Source organism: Dipodomys merriami, unplaced genomic scaffold (assembly GCF_024711535.1).
Source record: "Dipodomys merriami isolate MVZ:Mamm:240054 unplaced genomic scaffold, mDipMer1.0.p SCAF_60, whole genome shotgun sequence".
Classification (NCBI taxonomy): Eukaryota; Metazoa; Chordata; class Mammalia; order Rodentia; family Heteromyidae; genus Dipodomys; species Dipodomys merriami.
In genome coordinates this window covers 8124675-8145494 of record NW_027206180.1, presented here as the reverse complement: position 1 = coordinate 8145494, position 20820 = coordinate 8124675, and the positions used below count along the sequence as shown (strand labels likewise).

At 50.2% G+C, this 20820-nt stretch overlaps 1 protein-coding gene across 3 annotated transcripts in view; it reads left to right on the top strand.

The window, feature by feature from the left end:
- The window catches only part of LOC138814676 (protein cramped-like), a 48635-nt gene that overhangs the window by 10473 nt on the left and 17342 nt on the right, over positions 1-20820 (top strand). For all 3 annotated transcript variants that reach the window (XM_070003823.1, XM_070003822.1, XM_070003824.1), the window contains 7 exons: positions 3660-3813; positions 7469-7552; positions 10213-10261; positions 16640-16725; positions 17131-17254; positions 18662-18743; positions 19237-20382. In XM_070003823.1, coding sequence (XP_069859924.1) covers positions 3660-3813; positions 7469-7552; positions 10213-10261; positions 16640-16725; positions 17131-17254; positions 18662-18743; positions 19237-20382 — 1725 coding nt within the window. The remainder of the gene's footprint in view (positions 1-3659; positions 3814-7468; positions 7553-10212; positions 10262-16639; positions 16726-17130; positions 17255-18661; positions 18744-19236; positions 20383-20820) is intronic.

The window sequence follows — 20820 nt, the reverse complement described above, 5'->3', positions numbered from 1 at the left end:
CACACTCCTGCCCGCTGCTCAGCTTTTTTATTAATGCTTATAAATGCTCTATTTCAGGTATAGACAAACTGACCTGTGTGTACACTGCCTGATCTGTAGAGTTACACCGGCACACAGCGTGCCCCCTCTCTTTGTGTGTCGTGTCTGGCTTGATCCAGTGGCAGAGTCAAGTAGTCACAGCAGACGGGGAGTGTCCCTTGAGACTGGCCAGTCCCAACACCACTTAACTGTTCTCCATGCTGGTCAGTGCCACCCTTCCAGATGTTGTCGATAGGAATAATGCAACAGTGAACATCTTTGTGCACAATCCTTACGTGATTTCCTTGGTGTGTGGAATCGGGAATAGGTTACTCAGTTAATAAGCCTTTTCCTTTTTTTGCCGGGGGGGGGGGGGGGGACGACACATGTGTCAGTCATGGGGCTTGAACTTGGGGCCTACGTGCTGTTACTGAGCTCTCTTTCCTCAAGGCTAGTGCTCTGCCACTTTGAGCCACAGTGCCACTTCCGGGTTTCTGGTGCTTTATTGGAGATAACAGTTTTGCGGTTTTCTGGTGATTTATTAGAGATAACAGTCTTATACTTTCCTACCCTGGCCAGCTTTGAACCACAATCCTCAGATCTCAGCCTCTTGAGTAGCTAGGATTATAGGTGAGAGCCAAGTCTAGGAAACAAATTCAGTAACTCTGAAATGTAAGCCATAAATTGTTTACATAGAGATAGGAAAGACATAGCTAAAGGGGACAGCAGACTTGACCCACCACTGATAATGTTCCTTCTGAAGTTGCCTCCCAGGCGGACATCACTGATCTGCCTGCCAGTAATCTCTTTGTCCCTGAAAAGAGATGAGACTTTGGATAGATGTGAAATCATCTAGACAAATCCAAAAGTGTTCTTTGTGCGTGCGTGCGTGCATGCGTGCGTGCATGCATGCATGCATGGGAGCGCACAATTCATAGGGCTTGAACTCGGGCTGGGCTCTGTCCTTGAGCTTTTTCACTGAAGGCTAGCACTGTACAATTTGAGCCACCTTTACAGTTAGAGCCACCACTCTGTTTCTGGCTTTTTCTTTTTTTTTTTTTCTGGTTAATTCGACATAAGAGTCTTATTGACTCCTTGGTCTGGCTTTGAACTGTGATCCTTAGATCTCAGCCTCCTGAGGATCTAGGATTACAGGGGTGAGCCAGGGGTGGGTTTTTTTTGGGGGGGGGTCAGTAATGGGGCACTCTACCACTTGAGCCACAGCGCCACTTCCGATTTTCTGAGTAGTTTATTTGAGATGAGTCTCGGAGTTTCTTGCCCAGGCTGGCTTTGACCCACGATTCTCAGATCTCAGCCTCTTGAGTAGTAGTTAGGATTACAGGCGTGAGCCACTGGCTCACGGCCTCAATGTTTTTTTTTTTTTTTTTTGGTCGGCCGTGGGGATTTGTCCTTCAGCTCAAGGCAAGTGCTCTACCACTTGAGCCACAGCACCACTTCCGGTTTTCTAGTGGTTTATTGGAAATAAGAGTCTCACGGACTTTCCTGCCTGGGCTGGCTTTGAACCGCAATCCTCAGATCTCAGCCTCCTTAGTAGATAGGATTACAGGCATGAGCCACTGACGCCCAACTCTTACTTATTTTTATTTTGATGCTACTGGGGTTTGAACTCAAGCCTGCTAGACAAAGCTGCTTGAGCTGCACTTTCAGAGCCTTATTTCATTTTCTGGGAAGTAATGTTTTTAGTTTTCCAGAAAACTATTACTGGTCTATTACTGTCTATTACTGGTACTTTGTATCTCACAGTAAAAGAGCATGTGAGTAAAGTATACCTGCTTTATGCCTGACATTTTATGTGTCTGACTTTGATGGGGCCTCTCTTGCGGCTCATTGTTTGGGGGGGAGTGTGGGAAATGAAATCTTGAGCTGTGGGACTGTGGTGGAGCGCAGACCTCCACCCTGAGGAACATTGTTTCTGCGGTACTGATGAAGGTTTGGTTCCCCAACCCTTGTTATTGTGAGAGGAGCCTAGAGTCTTGTGTCTGCTGACCACAGGGTCCATCGCTGGGCGCACACCTAGCCCTTCACTGCCTTTTTGGTGCAACTCACTTCTGCTTGGGCTTCCAGCGGAGCCCTCGCCCAGAGCAGCACTAAATGCAGAGGAAACAGGAGCGCCTTCTAAGCCAGATGGGCAGTGGAGAGAGAGTAGAACACCAGAGTCTTGCCAGATGTGCAGAGCCAGCCCTGCCCTTCAGGGAATTACTCCAGCAGGCATCTATGGGGTTGACTGTAAGGTATATAGTTGGTTTCAGGAGGCAGAGCCCCAGGTGCTGGGCCATCCTGGTGTGGCCTCTGCTTCCACTGTCCCCTGTCTAAGTTGAAAGTGGTTTGGGAAGAGATGGCCTCTGAGCCAGACGTGGAAGGAGGTATTTCAGATCTAGCTTTGCCTTTCATGTTTTATGTGCCTCTTTTTTTGTTTTATAGGTGACGTATAACAGCGTCACCTTTACATATGCCAGTCATAAGTACATTTCCTTTTACGTAGTGTCATCTGTTCTCCATCTCTACCCACGAGCTGCACAGGTTACTTTCATCACTGTCCAGGGCAGCCCGTGCGCCCCTCTAATGTACTTGGTCACCTTTTCCCTCAGATTCTGGGCCCTCCCCCGCCCTCCCTCAGGTGTGCAAGTGAACACACTGTGTATAAGGTAAATAATACAAAATCATCCGAAAAAGATAAATTACAAAAAATGTTTTGTTTCCATATCTTTGAAGCTCGTCTCAGTTTGTATATTATTTTATACACGTGTGAAGAGGTGCTGGGGCGCATTGCGCCTTTGTGGTTCTCTCCTGTGATTGTCCTCTTCTGGTCTTACTGTTGTGCCTCTCTAGAACTCTTGTGTAATGCCACTTGTTTGTTTGTTTTTGTTGGTCATAGGTTGTCCCTTAGCTCTCAGCTCAAGGTGAGCGCTCTACCACTTGAGCCACAGCGCCACTTCCGTTTTCTGGTGGTTTATTGGAGATAAGAGTCTCACAGACTTTCCTGCCCGGGCTGGCTTTGAACCACAATCCTCAGGTCTCAGTCTCCTGAGTAGCTAGAATTACAGGCACCCGGCTTGCCTCTTGTTTTTTAAGATGGGATCATGTCTCACTGTGTTGCCTTGACTGAACTCTGTTGTTGTTGTTGTTTTTGTTGTTGCTTCTTGTGGGACTTGAACTCAGGGCATGTGTGCTGTCCCTAAGCTCCTTCGCTTGAGTTCTAGCTCTTTGAGCCACAGCTCCACTTTCGGTTTTCTGTTAGTTAATTGGAGATAAGACTTTCCTGCTGGGCTGGCTTTGAACCATGATCCTCAGATCTCAGTCTCCGTAGTAGGTAAGGTTACAGGTGTGAGACACCAGAGTCTGGCTGGCCTCAACTCTTTTTTTTTTTTTTTTCATTCTTCTGGTCCCTTGTATGGCTTGAATTCAGGGCCTAGATGCTGTCCTTGAGCTCTTTTGTTCAAGACTGGTGCTCTTCCACCTTAAGCCACAGTGCCACTTCCTGGCCTGAACTCTTGATTGTTTGCACATCCTCCTACTTCAGCTTCCAGATATCTGCAGTTAGAGGCGAGTGCCACTGTGTCTTGAAATAATGAGCCTCTTTTATTTTAACTGCTACTCTTTATCATGGGCTTTTTTTCTAGCATGGGAAGGACTTTGAAGCTATTCAGAACAACATTGCTCTGAAGTACAAGAAAAAGGGGAAGCCAGCAAGCATGGTGAAGAACAAAGAACAGGTCCGGCACTTCTACTACCGCACCTGGCACAAGATCACCAAGTACATTGACTTCGACAACGGTGAGTATGTGGTGGCGTCCGCCTCAGGGCCACCAGACAAGGGTGGCTTTTGCTGGGGAGTGCCCTTAGGTCATCTCTCTGCACTGTCCTCATGCACTTAGCCCAGGACTTGCTTCCCAGGGACGTGCCCAGTGCCTACTGGTCAGATTTCATCCCGATGAGGCTGTTTTCTCCCCTGCTTAGTTCTGGCTTGGGACGGCCATGCCCTGCATTCCTGCAGTGTCCTGGAGCTTCCGCTTCTCGCTCTTAGACTAACTTCTGATCCTCCCCTTCAGATACTATACTTCCTGAACAGGGTAACTAGGACAGCTGTCACCACCTTGCTAGTCCTCCACCTGTGCCTTTGACAGTCACTATCTTCACCACTCCTTTGTCCAGGTCACTTCCTTTTCTCTCCATGGAATACGTTACATTACTGTAATTTTCAGAGAAGACAATGCCATGTCCCCACCTGACTACGGAGCAGAGCCCTCTGGTGTCCCCCATCCTCCTCTGCTGACCATTCTGTGTCTCTCGAGGCCTTGCTTGACCCAGTGAGAGCATTCTCTTGTGCACACAGTGGGTCTTTTGCTAATGTCAGTGAGTTTGTTTTCAGCAGTTTCATTGAGTTCAAGATTTCCTGATGTCACCACCGTGGCTGTGTATCCTATCATTTATTTATTTACATATCTGAGCATTGTTCTGGTCCTCTGATTGATGTCCTAGGCTAGCTTGGATTTCTGGGTTTTTTGTTTTTCCTTCAGTCAAGGGGTTTGAACTCAGGGCCTGAGGAATGTCTTGAGCTTTTTTGCTCGAAGCTAGCACTTTATCACTTTGAGCTACAGCACCACTTTCTGGTGGTTAGTTAATTGGAGATAAGAGTTTCACTGACCTTCCTGCTCTAGGCAGGTTTTGAAACACGATCCTCAGATCTCAGTTTCTTAAGTAGCTAGGATTATGGGTGTGAACCACTGGCGGCTGGCCCTATCTTGATTTTGCCTTCCACAGCAAGTTGGGTTTACGCCTCTGATTTTCCTTTTGGGGTCTTTTTTTTTTTTTTCCTTTGGTCCTGGGGCTTGAACTCCACAGCTTGGGCGCTGTCCCTGCCCTCTTCAGTTCAAGGCGAGTGCTCTACCGCTTGAGCCACAGCACCACTTCTGGTTTACTAGTGGTTTATTGGAGATAAGTGTCTCACAGACTTTCCTGCCCAGGCTGGCTTTGAACTGCGATTCTCAGATCTCAGCCCCCTGAGTAGCTAGGATTACAGGCGTGAGCCACCGGTGTCCAGCTTTTTTTTTTTTTTTAAGGTGGATAATGTTATTCAGTAACATTCTGGTTCGTTTTTTTTTTTGGGGGGGTCGGTTGTGGGGCCTGAACTCTGGGCCTGGGCGCTGTCCCTCAGCTCTTCAGCTCAAGGCTAGTGCTCTACCACTTGAGCCACAGCGCCACTTCCAGCTTTTTTTTTTTGCTTATGTGGTGCTGAGGAATCGAACCCAGGACCTCAGAGGCATGCAAGGCAAGCGCTCTACCACTGAGCCACCTTCCCAGCCCCACTCAGTAACATTCTAAAACTCAGGCTACACTGGCTGGTTTAGGAAAGATCTCACAAGGTGGCCAGCACACTTAGGGTTTGGAGCCTGTTGTGGTTGACGTGTGGATGGAGAGGCTGTGTCTGGGGTGGGACCGGGGGGTGGGCCCCACGTTTCTATGTGGTGGACAGTGCCCTTGGGTTTCCTTCATGGCGCTGAATTGCAAGTGCTCATTCCCAGGGCCTGCTAAACCCACATTTCTCCCATGCTGATGTCAGAAAGCGGTGAAGCAGATGATGCTTTTCAGTTGTTTTTCACCTTCTGTCCTCACTCCTAGCCCTAAGCTTCCTAGGTACCTGGAAGCATCATTCTTTGACCTCTTACGTATCTCCAGGGGTGAGGGGTCACGGCTCTGTGTCAGCAGACCCGATGGGCATCCTTTCCTCTCCTCCAGCCCCCTTCTGTCCTGACCGTACACAGCTCCTCTTCTTCCATGGCAGTCCTGAGGTTCCAGTGGGTCTGCCAATGTGGGTCTGAGCAGCTAGGGACAACTGCCTCTGAACCAGCACCAGGAGGCTCACTGGAATCCTCGGTACTGTCCAGTCCCTTGGCAGCTGGCTGGCTTCTGCCATTGGGGAAAGCTGTGCCCAGGGTGGTCTGTCTATGTTGTTATGCCACATTACACATAGTAGCAATGGCCCCTATATTTTATATGTGTTTTTGGTGGTCCTTTGTTACTGTTCTTATACATTATAAAAGCACCAGTTAGCAGTGTAAGGTGATTTCATTTTGACATGTCCATATATGCATTTGGTATACCTTGATCAGATTTGCCCCCATTGTCCTGAATTTGTTGAAAAACTACTTCATTTGTAGTTTATCAGAAGTTTATTTTACTCCTTAAGAAGAATAGGTTAGAATGTGTGACTTTAATATCACTTTCTCACAGTTAATATAACTTATAATATAAATATAACTTTCTCAGTTAATCACAATAAAAAAATTGCTATAAAAAAAGAATAAGAGCCAAAGCAGGAGTAAGCCAGGAGGGCATGTGCTGCCGGGTCTGTAGCTCTGTGTGTTCCATGTGGGATTATGGCAGTCTTAATCCTGCCTTGTTTCCACACGGATGGCAGGGCCCAATGGCTGTTACATCAGGATCACAGTGCCCCGGTGCCCGAGGTCCAGACTTGCAGGGTGGCAGGGCCCCAGGACCTCCTGTCTGTGCTTTGCTATTCTCTGTGTGTTGCTGATGTCCAGAGTGGCTTGAGGCAGCAGGCACCTGCCCAACTCAGTCCGTTGAATGAGCCTTCTGGAATTTCCACACATTTGACTCACACTGATGGCCAGACATAGTGGGTTCCTGTTCAGTGGTACCTGTTTGTCTCCTTGCTCTCTAAGCTGGTGCCTGCTCGTGAGGTGGGAGGGGTGGACATTGGGTGGGACTTAGCGGCAAATCCATTGTGAACTAGGGAGGGCACGAAGGCGGGAGAGGTAGTTTCTAGGTGTGAGCCTCATTTGTGCTGGAAAACTCCATACTGAGAAGAGCCCCTACCTGCTGGAGGATAGATAGGGAGGTGCTCTCATCCACTCCTCCCAGCTGCAAGAATCTCCCATTCTGAACAAGTGACTTCCTCCGGGACACATTTGCTCTGCTCTCCAAAAGCAGTGTTTTAAACTCTAAATTCATTTTGTGTAGTTTTTTTTTTTTTGCTTGGCCGTGGGGCTTGAACTCTGGGCCTGGGCGCTGTCCCTCAGTTCTTCAGCTCAAGGCGAGCGCTCTACTGCTTGAGCCACAGCGCCACTTCCGGTTTTCTAGTGGTTTATTGGAGATAAGAGTCTCGTGGACTTTCCTGCTGGGCTGGCTTTGAACCATGATCCTCAGATCTCAGCCTCCTGAGTAGCTAGGATGACAGGTGTGAGCCACCGGCGCCCGGCATTGAGTAGATGTTTATTTTGAACATCTCCAACAGTGTTCCTGTATGCTCTGCCAGCTTCTCCTGCGGTCGGCATTGTGCATGAGTGAGGGCCGGGTCGCTGTGTCAGCGGAGCCTCCTGGGATCCACTCTGTGCCACTCCGCACGCACAGCTGCCCCCGCTGAGTGTCTGCCCCCCTTCCTGAGCGCTGTCTTTCTCTTGTCCTGCAGTGTTCTCTCGAGGGCTGAAGAAGTCATCTCAAGAGCTATATGGCCTCATCTGCTATGGGGAGCTCCGCAAGAAAATCGGGGGCTGTGAGTATCGCTGCCCATTCTCAGAACGGCGAAGTGGCACTCAAGTTACTCTTGTACATCTTTGGAGCCTATGCGGGGGCTGTTGGCACAGGGAACTGTCGGAGCCCTTGGCCCTGCAAGGGGTTCTCCTCAGGAACCGTCCTGGTTCACGGAGCTTGCCACGTGTGGAGTCCCCAGCCCCACTGCTCTGCTCTGTCCTCTTGAGGAAGTACCTCTTGACCTGTTTGTGTTTTCCCAAGCATGTGTGCATAGGCTGCTCTCTCTGAGCCCCTTGTAAAATGAATTTGAAACTTCTCTTCAACATACCTCGTTCTGCCTAGGGTTTCTGACTGGAGTCTCTGTCCTGTCCTGGAGTGTCCACACACTGATTATGTGAAGCACCCTCGTGGCTTCTCCGTGGGCTAGTGTCATCCATTTAGAAAAGGATTGTGAGCACTCAAGCTTGAGGGCAGTAAGTGATCTGCTTAGGGTTGTCTGCTTCTTCAGCCTGGAGAGGCAAGGTGGGCACCACCACCCTTGAATAGCGGTTCCTTGTTGGCTCCTTAGTCCATGCCTTCATGAGCAGAAAAGTTCTGTGCAAAGGTACTGCTTGGGCCTGGTACAGTGCCACAAGCCTAGGGGCTGGTGATGGGTTCCAGGGGGTAAGGTGTGGTATTCCTTATATCCATGTCCTCTCGAGACCATTCAGCCAGGGGCTGGAGCGTCTCAGGTCACCAAGGTGGGCTTCCTTGTCTCCTCTCCCCTTCCCCTCTTTCTGTCCTTCTAAGAACAAAGTCAAAAAGTCCCATGTGTCAACAAGTGATCTTGTTTCATAGCCTCCTCCCTTGGGCTTCTCCCCCAGCTCTCAGTGTCTAACCTGCCAAGTGCAGACCAGACTGCAGGGTCTTATGCCTGCCCCCCCACTCCCTCTCCTGAGATGTGTCCTGGAGTCCTGGAGCAGGTTCCAGGCCAGGTCTCTTTGTCTGGAACTGCCACGCCCTCCACAGGCCTCTTGGCTGTGGCACAGGGAGGTGGGATCACTGTCCTTCCGAGGGAGGTGGTGCATCTGACTCCATTTCCACGCGTGCTCACTGCATGTGCCCTCTCCTGTGCTCTTCCTCTCCAGAAGCATCATTTCCCTTTCAGCAGAAACCTGCTGAATTTTTATTTATTTATTCATTTATTTTTGCTAGGCCTAGGGCTTGACCTACAGGCCTGGGCAATGTCCCTGAGTTTTTTCTGTTCAAGGATAGCACTGTACCACTTGAGCCACAGCACCACAGCTGGATTTTTCTGTGTCTGTGGTACTGATGAGTTGAACGTAGGGCTTCATACCTGCCAGGAAAGCACTCTGTCAGTAAGTCACTAAAGCTTTTTTATTTTTTTGGTGGGTTGTCAGTCTTGAACTCTGGGGCTGCACGTTGTCCTTGAGCTCTTCAGCTCAAAGCGAGGGCTCTGCCACTTGAGCCACAACACTACTTCCTGTACTTCTTATCAAGGAAGAAGCCAGTTGCACCAACTATGATTTCTTTTAGTTATTTACCCAAAAAACTTTAATTTTGTCTTTTTTTTTTTTTGGTTGGTCGTGCGGCTTGAACTCTGGGCCTGGGCGCTGTCCCTCAGCTCTTCAGCTCAAGGTTGGCGCTCTACCACTTGAGCCACAGTGCCACGTCCGGTTTTCTAGTGGTTTATTGGAGATGAGTCTCACGATGTTCCTGCCCAGGCTGGCTTTGAATCTCTATCCTCAGATCTCAGCCTCCTGACTAGCTAGGATGACAGGCATGAGCCACTGGCACCCGGCTTTTAATTTTGTCTTTATTCTGAAAAAAAAAAAAAATTTTTTTTTTTTTGCTGCATATAGAATTCTGACTTGATAGTTTCCCTTTTCTCTCCCTCCTGTCTTCTCTTCCTTCACTGACTTAAACCCAGGGAATGCAGGTACCAGACAAGGGCGCTACCACTGAGCCGTGTCCCCCGCCCCTCAGCTCCTTCATTGAGTTAACATTGTCCAGGTCTGGCCGGCGCTGTTTCTAGTGAGGATCATTGGGTTCTTGTTCCTTCTGTATGAGTGCAGTCTGTGTCTGGCTGCTTTTACAGTTTTCATCTTTATCTTTTTCAACCTGGCTGTGTATTGTTGGTCCCCAATCACGCAGAAGATTTAAATGAACTTTAGAGTGAGCACCGACGTTCCCTCCCTCAGTTCTCCCATTAGCTTCTTTCCCACACATACTGAGGACAGTGATGAGACTGGAGAAAACAGTGTGGGCATCAGACGTTCCCTTTCCCTGGGATTCTGAGGATTCAGCCTGTATACCTGAGTCAGTCAGGGAAAGTGTGCCCAGTATGTCACAGGCTACGGATCCGAGAAGAAGCAAACTCACCAGAGCTGGGTGATCTGGGCTAAGGCAGCAATTTATTTGTCCGTGTCAAGGGATGAGGAAGAAGGACTCATTTTTGCAGAGAGCATGGTGGACTCTTGAGAAAGTGACGAGGAAGACCTATGCAGGTGTAGAAGCTCTGTGGGGTGAAAGGTCTTAGCTCTAGGTGGGGAGGTGGAGATACCATAGATCTTTTAGTCTGGAAAAGCCCAGATACTCAGTATCAGGATTTGGAGTCTGGGAGGAAGGTGATAACAATGAAAAGAATCTAATGGCTTCACTCATTTGTCTTTCCATTTAAAGGCATGGATGACAAGAACGCCACGAAGTTGAACGAACTCATTCAGGTTGGGTAAGTCCCAGTGGAATGCACTGTGAGGTGTTCACTCCTGGGAGTACATTTACTGAAATACAGAAGTGAGTGCTTTCTCCACAAGGACCACCACAGTTGGAGCTTCCTGTCCTCTCAGGCTTGCAATTCATTTGTGCAAAGGAGGTTCAGCCCAGGGCAGTGACTGTTTCCATGCACCCATGTCTGCAGTTTGGTCTGAGCACAGCCAGATTCTCTGCTCTGTCCTTGCCCTGGTATTTACATGTCTTCTCTTTCCCCTTATGTTTTCACCAGTCTCCTGGGCTACTTCCAGTGGCCTCTCTGGCCTCCTCTTGCTCTGGAGCCAGTGCTCCCTGCTGGCTGGCTGCTCTTCTTCCCTGATTTGCAGAGCTCAACTGTTCTTGTACTCACAAACCACCAGGGTCATGGACTGCTCAGTTGAGGCATGCTCAATCCTGGCTGCTTTTGACGATCTCTGCTTCCAGGGTGTCATTTACACAACGCTTGTTCTGTGAATATAGCCTGACTGGTCCTCAGGATTTTTTGGTACACTGTCCGGCACTCACTAGCCTAGCCTGTGCAGTTTGCCTTTGAATCTTCTTGAATATTTCTATGTTCTGATAGTCTCCAGAGTCAGCCCCCAAGCTCGGAACGTGTCAGCATCCTGAGCTCTTCCATTTTATAGCTGCCCTCTGGCTCTCTCTTGAAGCTGTATCAGTACCATTTTCAGCTCCTTTCTCACAACACTTTTTTTTTTGATCAATCATGGGGCTTGAACTCTGGGCTTGGGCGCTGTCCCTCAGCTCTTCAGCTCTAGGCAAGTGCTCTACTGCTTGAGTCACAGAGCCACTTTTGGTTTTCTAGTGGTTTATTGAGATAAGAGTCTCATGGACTTTACTGCCCTGGCTGGCTTTGAACTGTGATCCTCAGATCTCAGCCTCCTGAGTAGCTAGGATGACAGGCGTAAGCCACCGGCGCCCGGCTTCTTACAGCACCTTTTACGGTGGTTATTTCCACTCTTCCCAGGGCCTTTGTCACTTCATCCGGGTGAACAGTCCAGATCTACCCATCTTGCTTGTCTGCATCTTGGCTATAAGTCCCTTCTCCTGAAAGCCTGAACTTTCCTGTTTCCCTTTCATGCTCTCAGTGGGCTGCCCCCCTGTCTTGGTTGGTTGGAGGCTCGGAAGCTCCATCGACCCTCATGCCTGTGCCGCCCACGCCGCCCACCTCAGCGCTCACAGCTGCCCTGGGTCAGTCCTGGGAGCATGCTGCTAGGCAGCGCTGCATGGCCCAACCCTGCCGCTGCCTGCTGCAGAGGAGGGACTGGGCGGGTTTTCTCACTTGGCCTGTGATCCTCTTGGGTGGCTTCCATGCCTCTCAGTCCTCTCCCCCTCAACGCCACTCAGCCCACCGGGGCCTTTCTGTTCCTTGAAGGTGATATTTGGTCTCCATTCTCACCGAGACCTGTCTGGACTGTTGTGGACATACCAGTTCCTCTGTCTGGAGCATGGCCTCCTTGAACCCCAGGTGCTTTCTCCAACCCTCTCCCCCATAGGCCTGGATTTCACACCTGGTAGTTGTACTTTTCAGGGTGACACACGGGGTTACCTGTATGTCTTCCCCAGGATTAGATTTCTGAGGCTTTATTTATATAATTACCCTATTAAGATCAGTTGCACTACTTACTGTGTGGTGAAGAGCCATGACTGGCCAGGGCTGCCACGTATCCCTGAAAACAAATGGGGGACTGGGCAATAGCACATAACACACCTGGGTGGCGGAGGTGGAGGATAGCGAATTGGAAGCCCATCTAGAGCTATATTGGTGCAGCCTCAACACAAACCAGCGAGAGCCTGGGGAGTGCCCAGGGGCTGGCCACAGCTGGGTATCGGGGAGGCCATGGCTGTGGAGAGGGAGCCCTGCGCCACACAGGGGAGGCCATGGCTGTGGAGAGGGAGCCCTGCGCTGGGCCTCCAAGTCTGTCTCAGAGCTCCCGTTCACATTTTTGCTTCTCTCAGCAGTAACCTTTTCCAGAATGCTGAAGTTCCTGGGGGTGTGATGTGTTCTGGTGTTATTTTCTTCCCCACAGATGAAGGATTATCTCTCTCTGAGATGTGATGTGATTTGGGGCAAATCTTACTTGACTTTTTGTGTATGTATGCTGGTCTGGGGCCTTGAACTCAAGAGCTTGAGCACTATTTCTGAGCTTCTTTTGCTCAAGGCTAGTGCTCTTCCACATGAGCTCTACTTCTGGCTTTTTGCTACTTTATTAGAGATAAGAGTCTAATGGATTTTCCTGTCTGGGCTGGTTTTGAACCCCAATCCTCATATCTGTCTCTTGTGTAGTTAGGATTATAGGTGTGAGCCCCTGGCTCTTGGTTCTTTTTTTTTTTTCCTTAATGAAGCCAGTATCCATGAAGGTTAGTTGTCCCTACTATAGCACTCATCGGGAAAGACCCAAGTGTTTGAAGATGGCCATGGGTGCTGATGGGGCTTGTGCTTTGTTAGCAGGAGTTACAGCTCATGGCAACATTGCATGTGCTGTTGTAACGGCGAAGTCCAACACGGTGCTGTATCTGCTGCGCAACCCTGGTAGGAGCTGTGTTCATCTATCTGTGCTGCCAGGCACAAGTCTAGGCACTGGTGTGCCCCGCACTGGTTAGCTGCTGTGTTATACAGCAACTGCATGTTCTGGATTGTAGTCCACCTTTTTTTTTTTTTTTTTTTTTTTTTTTGCCAGTCCTGGGGCTTGAACTCAGGGCCTGGGCACTGTCCCTGAGCTTCTTATGCTCAAGGCTAGCACTCTACCACTTGAGCCACAGTGCCACTTCCAGCTTTTTCTGTTTATATGGCACTGAGGAATTGAACCCAGGCCTTCATGCATGCTAGGCAAGCACTGTCCCACTAAATCCACCTATTTTTAGGCTTTTCATTTTAGCTGGCAAGATAGGCACAACTATACCCAGAAGGGGTCTCTAGAGTAGCCCTAGGTTGATCTCAAACCACAGTTCTTATTTTAGCCTCCAAAAGTAGGATTACATGTATGAGCCACCAGTGCCTAGTCAGATTTTTCTTTTAGAACAGTTTAGGTTTACAAGAAAATGACGTATGGGGTTGAAGATTTAGCTCAGTGCAAGTGCAAGGCCCTGAGTTCATTCCTCAGCTCTAGGAAAAAAGAAAGAAAATGGTGTAGAGAATACAGAGTTCCACAGTCTTGCATTATTGTGCATTCTTACAGTTGGTGAATCTCAACAGATGGTGGTACACAGCTATAACACCAGCATTTAGGAAGCTGAGCCTTAAGAATAGGAGTTTGAGAACACATGGGGAAAGATATTGATACACTTCTGTGGATGCATTATTACCACCCAGAGACCATGGTTATATTAAGGCTCCCTCTTGGGGAGACACATTTTATGTAAGTTTGAACAGATGTATAATAATGCATCTCCACCTTTACATTATCTTGGTCTTCTTTGCCTGAAAAAGTCCTGCGGGCTACTTGTTCATACCTCCCCCCACTCCCTGGCAAGCACCAGTGGGTTAGTATCTTTAGTTCTGCCTTCCTTTAGTGTGGTCTTGTTTGGCATCACCCCGTTGCAGTGTCTTGCACTGTTGGCTCTGTGAGTTTAGTGAGTATGCGCAGTTGTGGTGGACAGGGCAGGTCTAGCCCCCAGGCCCGGCTACAGGCCACTGCGTCACTGCTTTTCTTATTCATTGTAGTTTGGCCTTTTACAGAAAGCCATCTGAAAGCCATGGTGCAAGGTCTGTGCTGTGCCCTGAAGCTCCCGGTGTTGGAATGCGGAGCTGCTGCTTATTGCCCTCTCCTACTGAGTGGGTTCTGTCATGTGAGCATGCCCGTTCCCCACCTGTGGAACTGAATTGTGCTTACCTCCTCCATGAGATGTTCATGTGTGCATGGGTTCCTGTGTTAGTGAACCAAGGAGGAAGAGGAGAGGTAGTGTGCGTCTTGTCTCTTGAGGCCCCTCCGAGTTGCCTTGCAGTTGCTCCCACATCCCGTCACTGAGCTGTCCTGGTGGGTGTAGAGTAGCAGCCTGTGTGCCTCTGCTTTCCCTTCCCTGGTGCTCAGTGATGCTAAACATTTTTCCTAGCACATGCTCATTTGCTACTCCAACATCTTCTTCAGTGAAGTGCATGTTCAAATCTGTGCCCATTTAATGATTGTGTTTAGAGAGTCCTTTCTCTGTTCTAGCTCTAAGACTTCTATCTGATAGGTGACCTGGACATGTGTCTGTGAGCCATCTGCATTTCATTCTCATTACTCAGTGTCTCTCACAGAGCAAACATCTTTATAAGGTGGATGAAGTCCTGTTGGTCAGCCTCTCCAGTGATTTGGGCTTCAGTCAAAGATTTTCCCATATTTTCTTCTAGAAGGTTTATACTTCTGCATTGAAGTTTGAGAGCCACTCTGAATTAACTTTTTATTTGCTGGGGAAGTTTAGACGGGGATCATCTTTTTGCCTACAGTAATTGTTTCCCAGCACCGTTAGAAGTCTCCCTTCCCCCAGCAAGCTGCTATGCCACTGCTTACATACGTTGACTCTAAATATATGTGGCTCTATATCTATATCTGGACCTTCCACTCCACTGATTTATGTATCTATTCTTTTCCCGACAGACTTTAGTTTTTAAGGACAAACAGAACAGAAAGAAATAGGGAAGATTTTTGTGTAACAAATTGATTCTCAGGGTCCTGAGTTGTCCGCTTTTTCTGGCTCTCTACCACTTAAGCCACGTCTTCACACTTGGTTAATTGGAGATAAGAGTCTCTTGGGTTTGTCCGCCCTGGCTGATGGGCTGGCTTTGAATCTGGATACTCAGATCTCACTCAGCTTCCTGAGTGACTAGGATTACTGGTGTGAGCCCCAAGTGCCGGGCTTGGCAAAGTGATTGATATAAGATGAAAAGCAAATTGGAGTGCTTGACTTCCTGCCCAAGCTTCCAAATGCAGACCTTTTTCAATTACTTGTAAATCTCCTTTCAGTTATAGAATTGTAACATTAAATTAAAGAGTAAATGAATTGAGGAAAGCTCTTAACTAAATGAAATCCTATTACATTGTTTGAAGACCCAGAGGCATTGAATGTGGCATGAACTGATTAGATTTATTCAGTAGCTTTGTAGAGAAGGAAATAAGTCTCCTATGAGAAGGGACCCAGACTTGTGGTTCATAGAGGAGTCACCCTGGTGTCGGGGATCCCATAGAAATATTCACGTTGAACCCTGATGTCATACATGTAAAGGGAGCTCAGGTTAGGAGTTTTCTTAGTTTCTTTGTTCCAGGGACTGTCAGAGACAGCCCTTCTTACCTGAGAATGTGAACATAGCCATTGAACTATATAATGCACCAACTTTAGGCTGGTCATAGATTTCGTGTTTGAGGGAGAAGAAAGAAAGATTAGAATTGAAGAGTGATTATATCAAGTAATATAAATATATGAACTTGGTTTTGAGCCAGATCTCCAGTTCATCAATTTGCTAGTTAATTGTGGATTTTCTGCCTGGGCCAGCTTTGAACTGACATCCTCAGATCTCAGCCTCCCGAGTGCTAGGAAGATGTGTATGCACCACTACACTTGGTTCTCGGGTTAGAAGAGGCCAGTCTTGCTTTTATATTTATTTCCATAGCTGCATGTTATTTCTTTTTTTTGGGAGGGGGGGGTCTGGTTGTGGGGCCTGAACTCTGGGCCTGGGCGCTGTCCCTCAGCTCTTCAGCTCAAGGCTAGCGCTCTACCACTTGAGCCACAGCGCCACTTCCGGTTTTTTTCTGCTTATGTGGTGCTGAGGAATCGAACCCAGGGCCTCAGGCATGCAAGGCAAGCGCTCTTCCCAGCCCCTGCATGTTATTTCTTGTAAGTCTAATCCATAGAAGGTCTGGAAAGCAGTGTTTGGATCGGCCAAAGACTGAGCATGGATTTGTAATCTTGCTCTCTGACCACACGTACCCTGGCTTTACCATTGTGGATTTCAAGGGACGGGGTATGGTATGCATACAGTTGGTTGATTGTAAAAGGCAGCACAGAAGTTGTGGAAAGATGGATTGGCAGGTTCCATAGAGATCACATAGATACTCCTCAGTTTCTTCAGCTCTCAGGCTCCAAGAGTGAGGTGCACATTAAGATGGGGACCGCCTCCAGAGAGGTGTTAATTGTGTTAACTATGCCTCCCTGAGTTCACTGAGCAGGAGAGGAAATGGCCAGAACTCACTGCCTCAGTCTACAGTCCTGGGTGGTCAAGTCCAGCTTCCTGGGGGCAGGGTGGGAGGCTGAGGGGGGCAACGGTTGGCCCCGTCCTTCTGCTTGCTGTGCCTTATGCCCGCCAGCCTCTCACTTCCATTCACTTGGAGGCCTGAGCATTGCTTCCTCCCTCTTTCCCCAGGGCCACCACAGTGCGTTACAAAGGGAGAAATCTGCGGATCAAAGCACCCATGTGCCGGGCCCTCAAGAAGCTCTGCGATCCTGATGGTAGGTGGTCTGTGGAGTAGGCACAAGCAAGTGTGGCTCACGTGACTTTATTCCATTTTGTGATGGACAGGCTGAGCTAGCAATGTGTCTTCTGTAGTCGTTTTGTGTTTGACCCCACTTAACCTCAGTCCCATGGATGGTTTTTGAATTTGGAATGCTCTGGGCCTAGTAGTGTGTCAACATCCTGTCTAGCTATGGCAGCATTCGGACAGGAAGAAGTCTCATGGACTCTCAATCACAAGCAACCATGTCATTGCAACGGTCTCTCTGCCTCCCTTTCTATTCCCTGCTTTCCATCACAAGGCAGTCTACCCACAGCTTTCATTCTTTTGGTTTTCTGCCAACGTGCTTTGCTTCCTGCCTTGAAGTTGTATGCCTCGGACATTCATGGTCTTCCTTTCACAGGCCTCAGTGATGAAGAAGACCAGAAGCCAGTGCGCCTGCCCCTGAAAGTTCCTGTAGAGCTACAGCCACGCAATAACCACGCCTGGGCCCGAGTGCAGAGCCTTGCCCAGAACCCACGCCTCAGGTGATACGCTGCTCAGCATGAGGAGGCTTCTGATGCCTGGGCAGGGCTTCCGGGGTGGCACTGGCATTTCTCTCAGGGAATCCCAAGATGGAGGCTTTTTTCCCTTGTGCTCTGACATCACGCGAGGATGGGGCAGTGTGACACTAGTATAGGAGTCATCTGACCCCACAAGGCCTGGAGGCACTGACTGAAGCTCCATGCCTGGCCGGAGTCTTGGGCTGAGTGAACGCTTGGAAGGATGTTACAATCAGGCGGAGTGTCTGCTGAGTCTTCCTCATCTTTTCGTAAAGCCCTTACTAGCCCTCTCTCTCCAGTTCCCCAAAGATTTGAATTTGATTTATGCACAAGGTACCACTGTGGTTAAAGAATTTTTTCCCCCATTTATACACTTTCAAAAATTGAGGTAAGCCAGGCACCCGTGGCTCATGCCTGTAATCCTAGCTACTCAGGAGGCTGAGATGTGAGGCAGGAAGGTCCGTGAGACTCATCTCCAATAAACTACCAGGAAACCACTGGTAGTGTGGAGCACTGTGGCTCCAAGTGGTAGTGTTAACCTTGAGCAAAAAGGCTCAGGGACAATGCCCAGGCCCTGAGTTCAAGCCCAATTGCAAAAAAAGAAAAAAAGAAACATTAGTCATTTTAAAGTTCGCTGTTGTGTGTCCTTTAGTACATTCATAGTATTATGCAACCTCCACCTCTGTCTACTTCCAGAAAATTTGTATCACTCCCATAGCTCCATACCCATTAACAGCCATTCTCGGAGGATGCTTGCCTCTCCCCAGCTCCTGGCACCTGCCCATTTACTTTCTCTTAGTGTAGATACTTCATATTAGCGGAGCTATACACAGCACTGGCTGTGATTGCTCCTCTCGTTGGCTGTAAGTGTTGAGGTTCTTCCACATGGTAGCACATGCCAGTGGTGCATCCTGCACATGAGTACGTTTCGTTTTCTTTTTTTGTTTGTTTTGTTTTTGTTTTTTTGGCCAGTTGTGGTGCCTGAACTCTGGGCCTGGGCACTGTCCCTCAGCTCGTCAGCTCAAGGCTAACACTCTACCACTTGAGCCACAGCACCACTTATGGCCTTTTCTGCTTATGTGATGCTGAGGAATCGAACCCAGGGCCTCATGCATGCAAGAAAAGCACTCTACCACTGAGCCACCTTCCCAGCCCTGCGTTTCATAACGGTGCCCAGGGGGACTTGGCTGTGTGAAGGGGACCTGAGCCTCACCACATTATTTCTTAGAGTTTCACGTGAACCACGGTGCTCTTAACGGATAAAGCCGAGTTTTAGTAAGGGGAGCCATGGATCTTGCTGATGTACCTTCTGTGGCCTGCTGCTCTTTCTTGTGTGGTGATCTGCCGCAGGTTTCCTCCTCAGTTAACGACTGCTGTCTGTCACGTTCATAGGATGATCGTGGAGCTACATCGGAAAGTGTCCAGCCTCATTGAGTTCCTGAAGCAGAAGTGGGCACTCCATGAAGTGCGCATTGTATCTTTTCAACTTAAGCAAACTTCCCAAACATGGCAGCTTCTTCTACTTGAGTGACCAGGCCTCCCTTCCTAACCCATGCTGCTGCTGTGGGCCTTGCAGGAGCCCTGTACCCCAGGGTTTGTCTATGGAGACCTGCCTGTGGTCTCCATGCATTGCAGGGCTTGGTCACAGCAAGCTCTCTGAGCCGTGAGTTCCCCTCTGTCTGGCCTTTGGGGTGTGGCCAGAGCATCCCGCCAGTAAGGTGAGCAGCATGACAGGGCCTTGCCTTCCTGGCCTACGTGGCCTATTGGCCCTGGCTGAACTCCCGATCCAGTTTAACAGGTGTGAATCTCCTAAGGACGTGGAATGGCTGGGCCAGCATTGTTTGGTAGTGGCTTGAGGCGAGTCCCTAGGGTCAGGGTACAGCTCTGAGTCTCACTGCAGCCTTGTGCCTGTCAGTTGGCATGACATGGAAGAGCTGGTGGAAGTTGCTCCTTGACAGTACACCCAGCGGAAGACACTAGAGGAGCGGCAGCTGCAGGGCTCCAGCACGGCGCAGATACAGGAGAAGGTGGCACTGCACCTTTTCCCAGGCGAGAACTGCACACTGACGCCGCTGCCTGGCGTGGCCCGTGTGGTACACTCCAAGGCCTTCTGCACGGTGCACTGGCAGGAGGGTGGCCGGTGCAAGCAGAGCACCAAGGATGCCCACTCGCTCCCCCCAGCCCAGATCCTGGGCATCCAGAGTGGGCAGGGCACTGCTCGGGGCCAAGTGAAGTGCCCGAGGGGCGGTGCTGAGGGCAAGGGCGGGGGGCGCCCTCTTCCCACTGCCGACGCGTCGCCGCAGAGCTCTGGAGAGAGTTCCCCTGAGAGTGCCCCTGGGGAGGGGGCCGCCCCGAGTCTGAGCAGCCCGGGCGCTCCCGACGGGCCGCCTCATGGGCTCCAGGACTGCGGGCCACACCTCGAGAAGACCCCTGCAGCGGGCGGGGATGCCCCCATCCGGGAGCCAGGGGTCTTGCCCTGTGCCTGCAGCCAGCTCCCAGACTTGGAGGACGAACTCTCACTCCTCGACCCTTTTCCCCGCTATCTGAAGTCATGTCAGGACCTCATCATCCCGGAGCAGTGCCGCTGTGCCGACACGCAGCCGGGGAGGGAGCGCCCTCCCAGCAGGCCGGCCTCCCCCGAGGCGCCGGCCCCCTGCAACAGAGAGCCCACTGACCTTGTCCCCCCCGGCAAAGACCCCCAGCCTCCCCCGGGGCTCCTGCCAGACGCTTGCACTAAAGACCTGACAGATGCACCTGCAGAGGAGCCCCAGGAGAAGGGGAGCCCCTCCGAACTTCTGCTGTCTCAGGGACAGCCTGCCACCAGGCCCCCAAAGGAGGTCCCCGCCAGCCAGCTTGCCCAGCAACTGCGCGAGGAGGGCTGGAGCCTGCAGACCTCTGAGAGCCTCACGTTAGCTGAAGTCTACCTCATGATGGGCAAGCCAAGCAAGCTGCAGCTGGAATACGACTGGCTGGCCGTGCTTGGTCCCGAGGGCCGGGTGCCCACTGGGCAGAGCCAGGCTGCCCACCCGGGCTCCCCACCTCCTGCCCTCCACCAGCAGCGCCTCCTCAGCTGCCTCCTGAGGCTCATCTCCACGGAGGTCCATCCCAAGCTGGTGAGTGGGAGGGCTGTCAGCCCAGGCAGTCAAATGAGTGGGTCTAGAGGTTCAGCCCTGCCTAGGTTGCCCCGTGAGCGAGGCGAAGGCTACCCTGGGCTGGTGAGGGGTCGGGCATGGGGAGGGGGCAAGGCAGCCTGGTGATGCTCCTGAGACCAGGTCTGACAGTGGAGGGGGTTGCAGTTTTAGCTGCGTGGCGTTGACCCCTGGACATGCAGTGGTCAGGTGTGACCAGATAGATGTTGAGTATAGATGACTGCTTTTGGTGGAGAAGTGTGATGGTGGGAAGCCCCAGAGGGGAAACCAGTTAAGACTTCTACCATGTGGGGAAGTGGTAGGAGGTCCTGGCTTTAGCTTTGACTGGGTAAGAAATGTGGTGGCCCGGAACAGTATTGTGGGTGGTGAATAGTGGTAGGAAGCTGGCTTATTGCCTAGAGT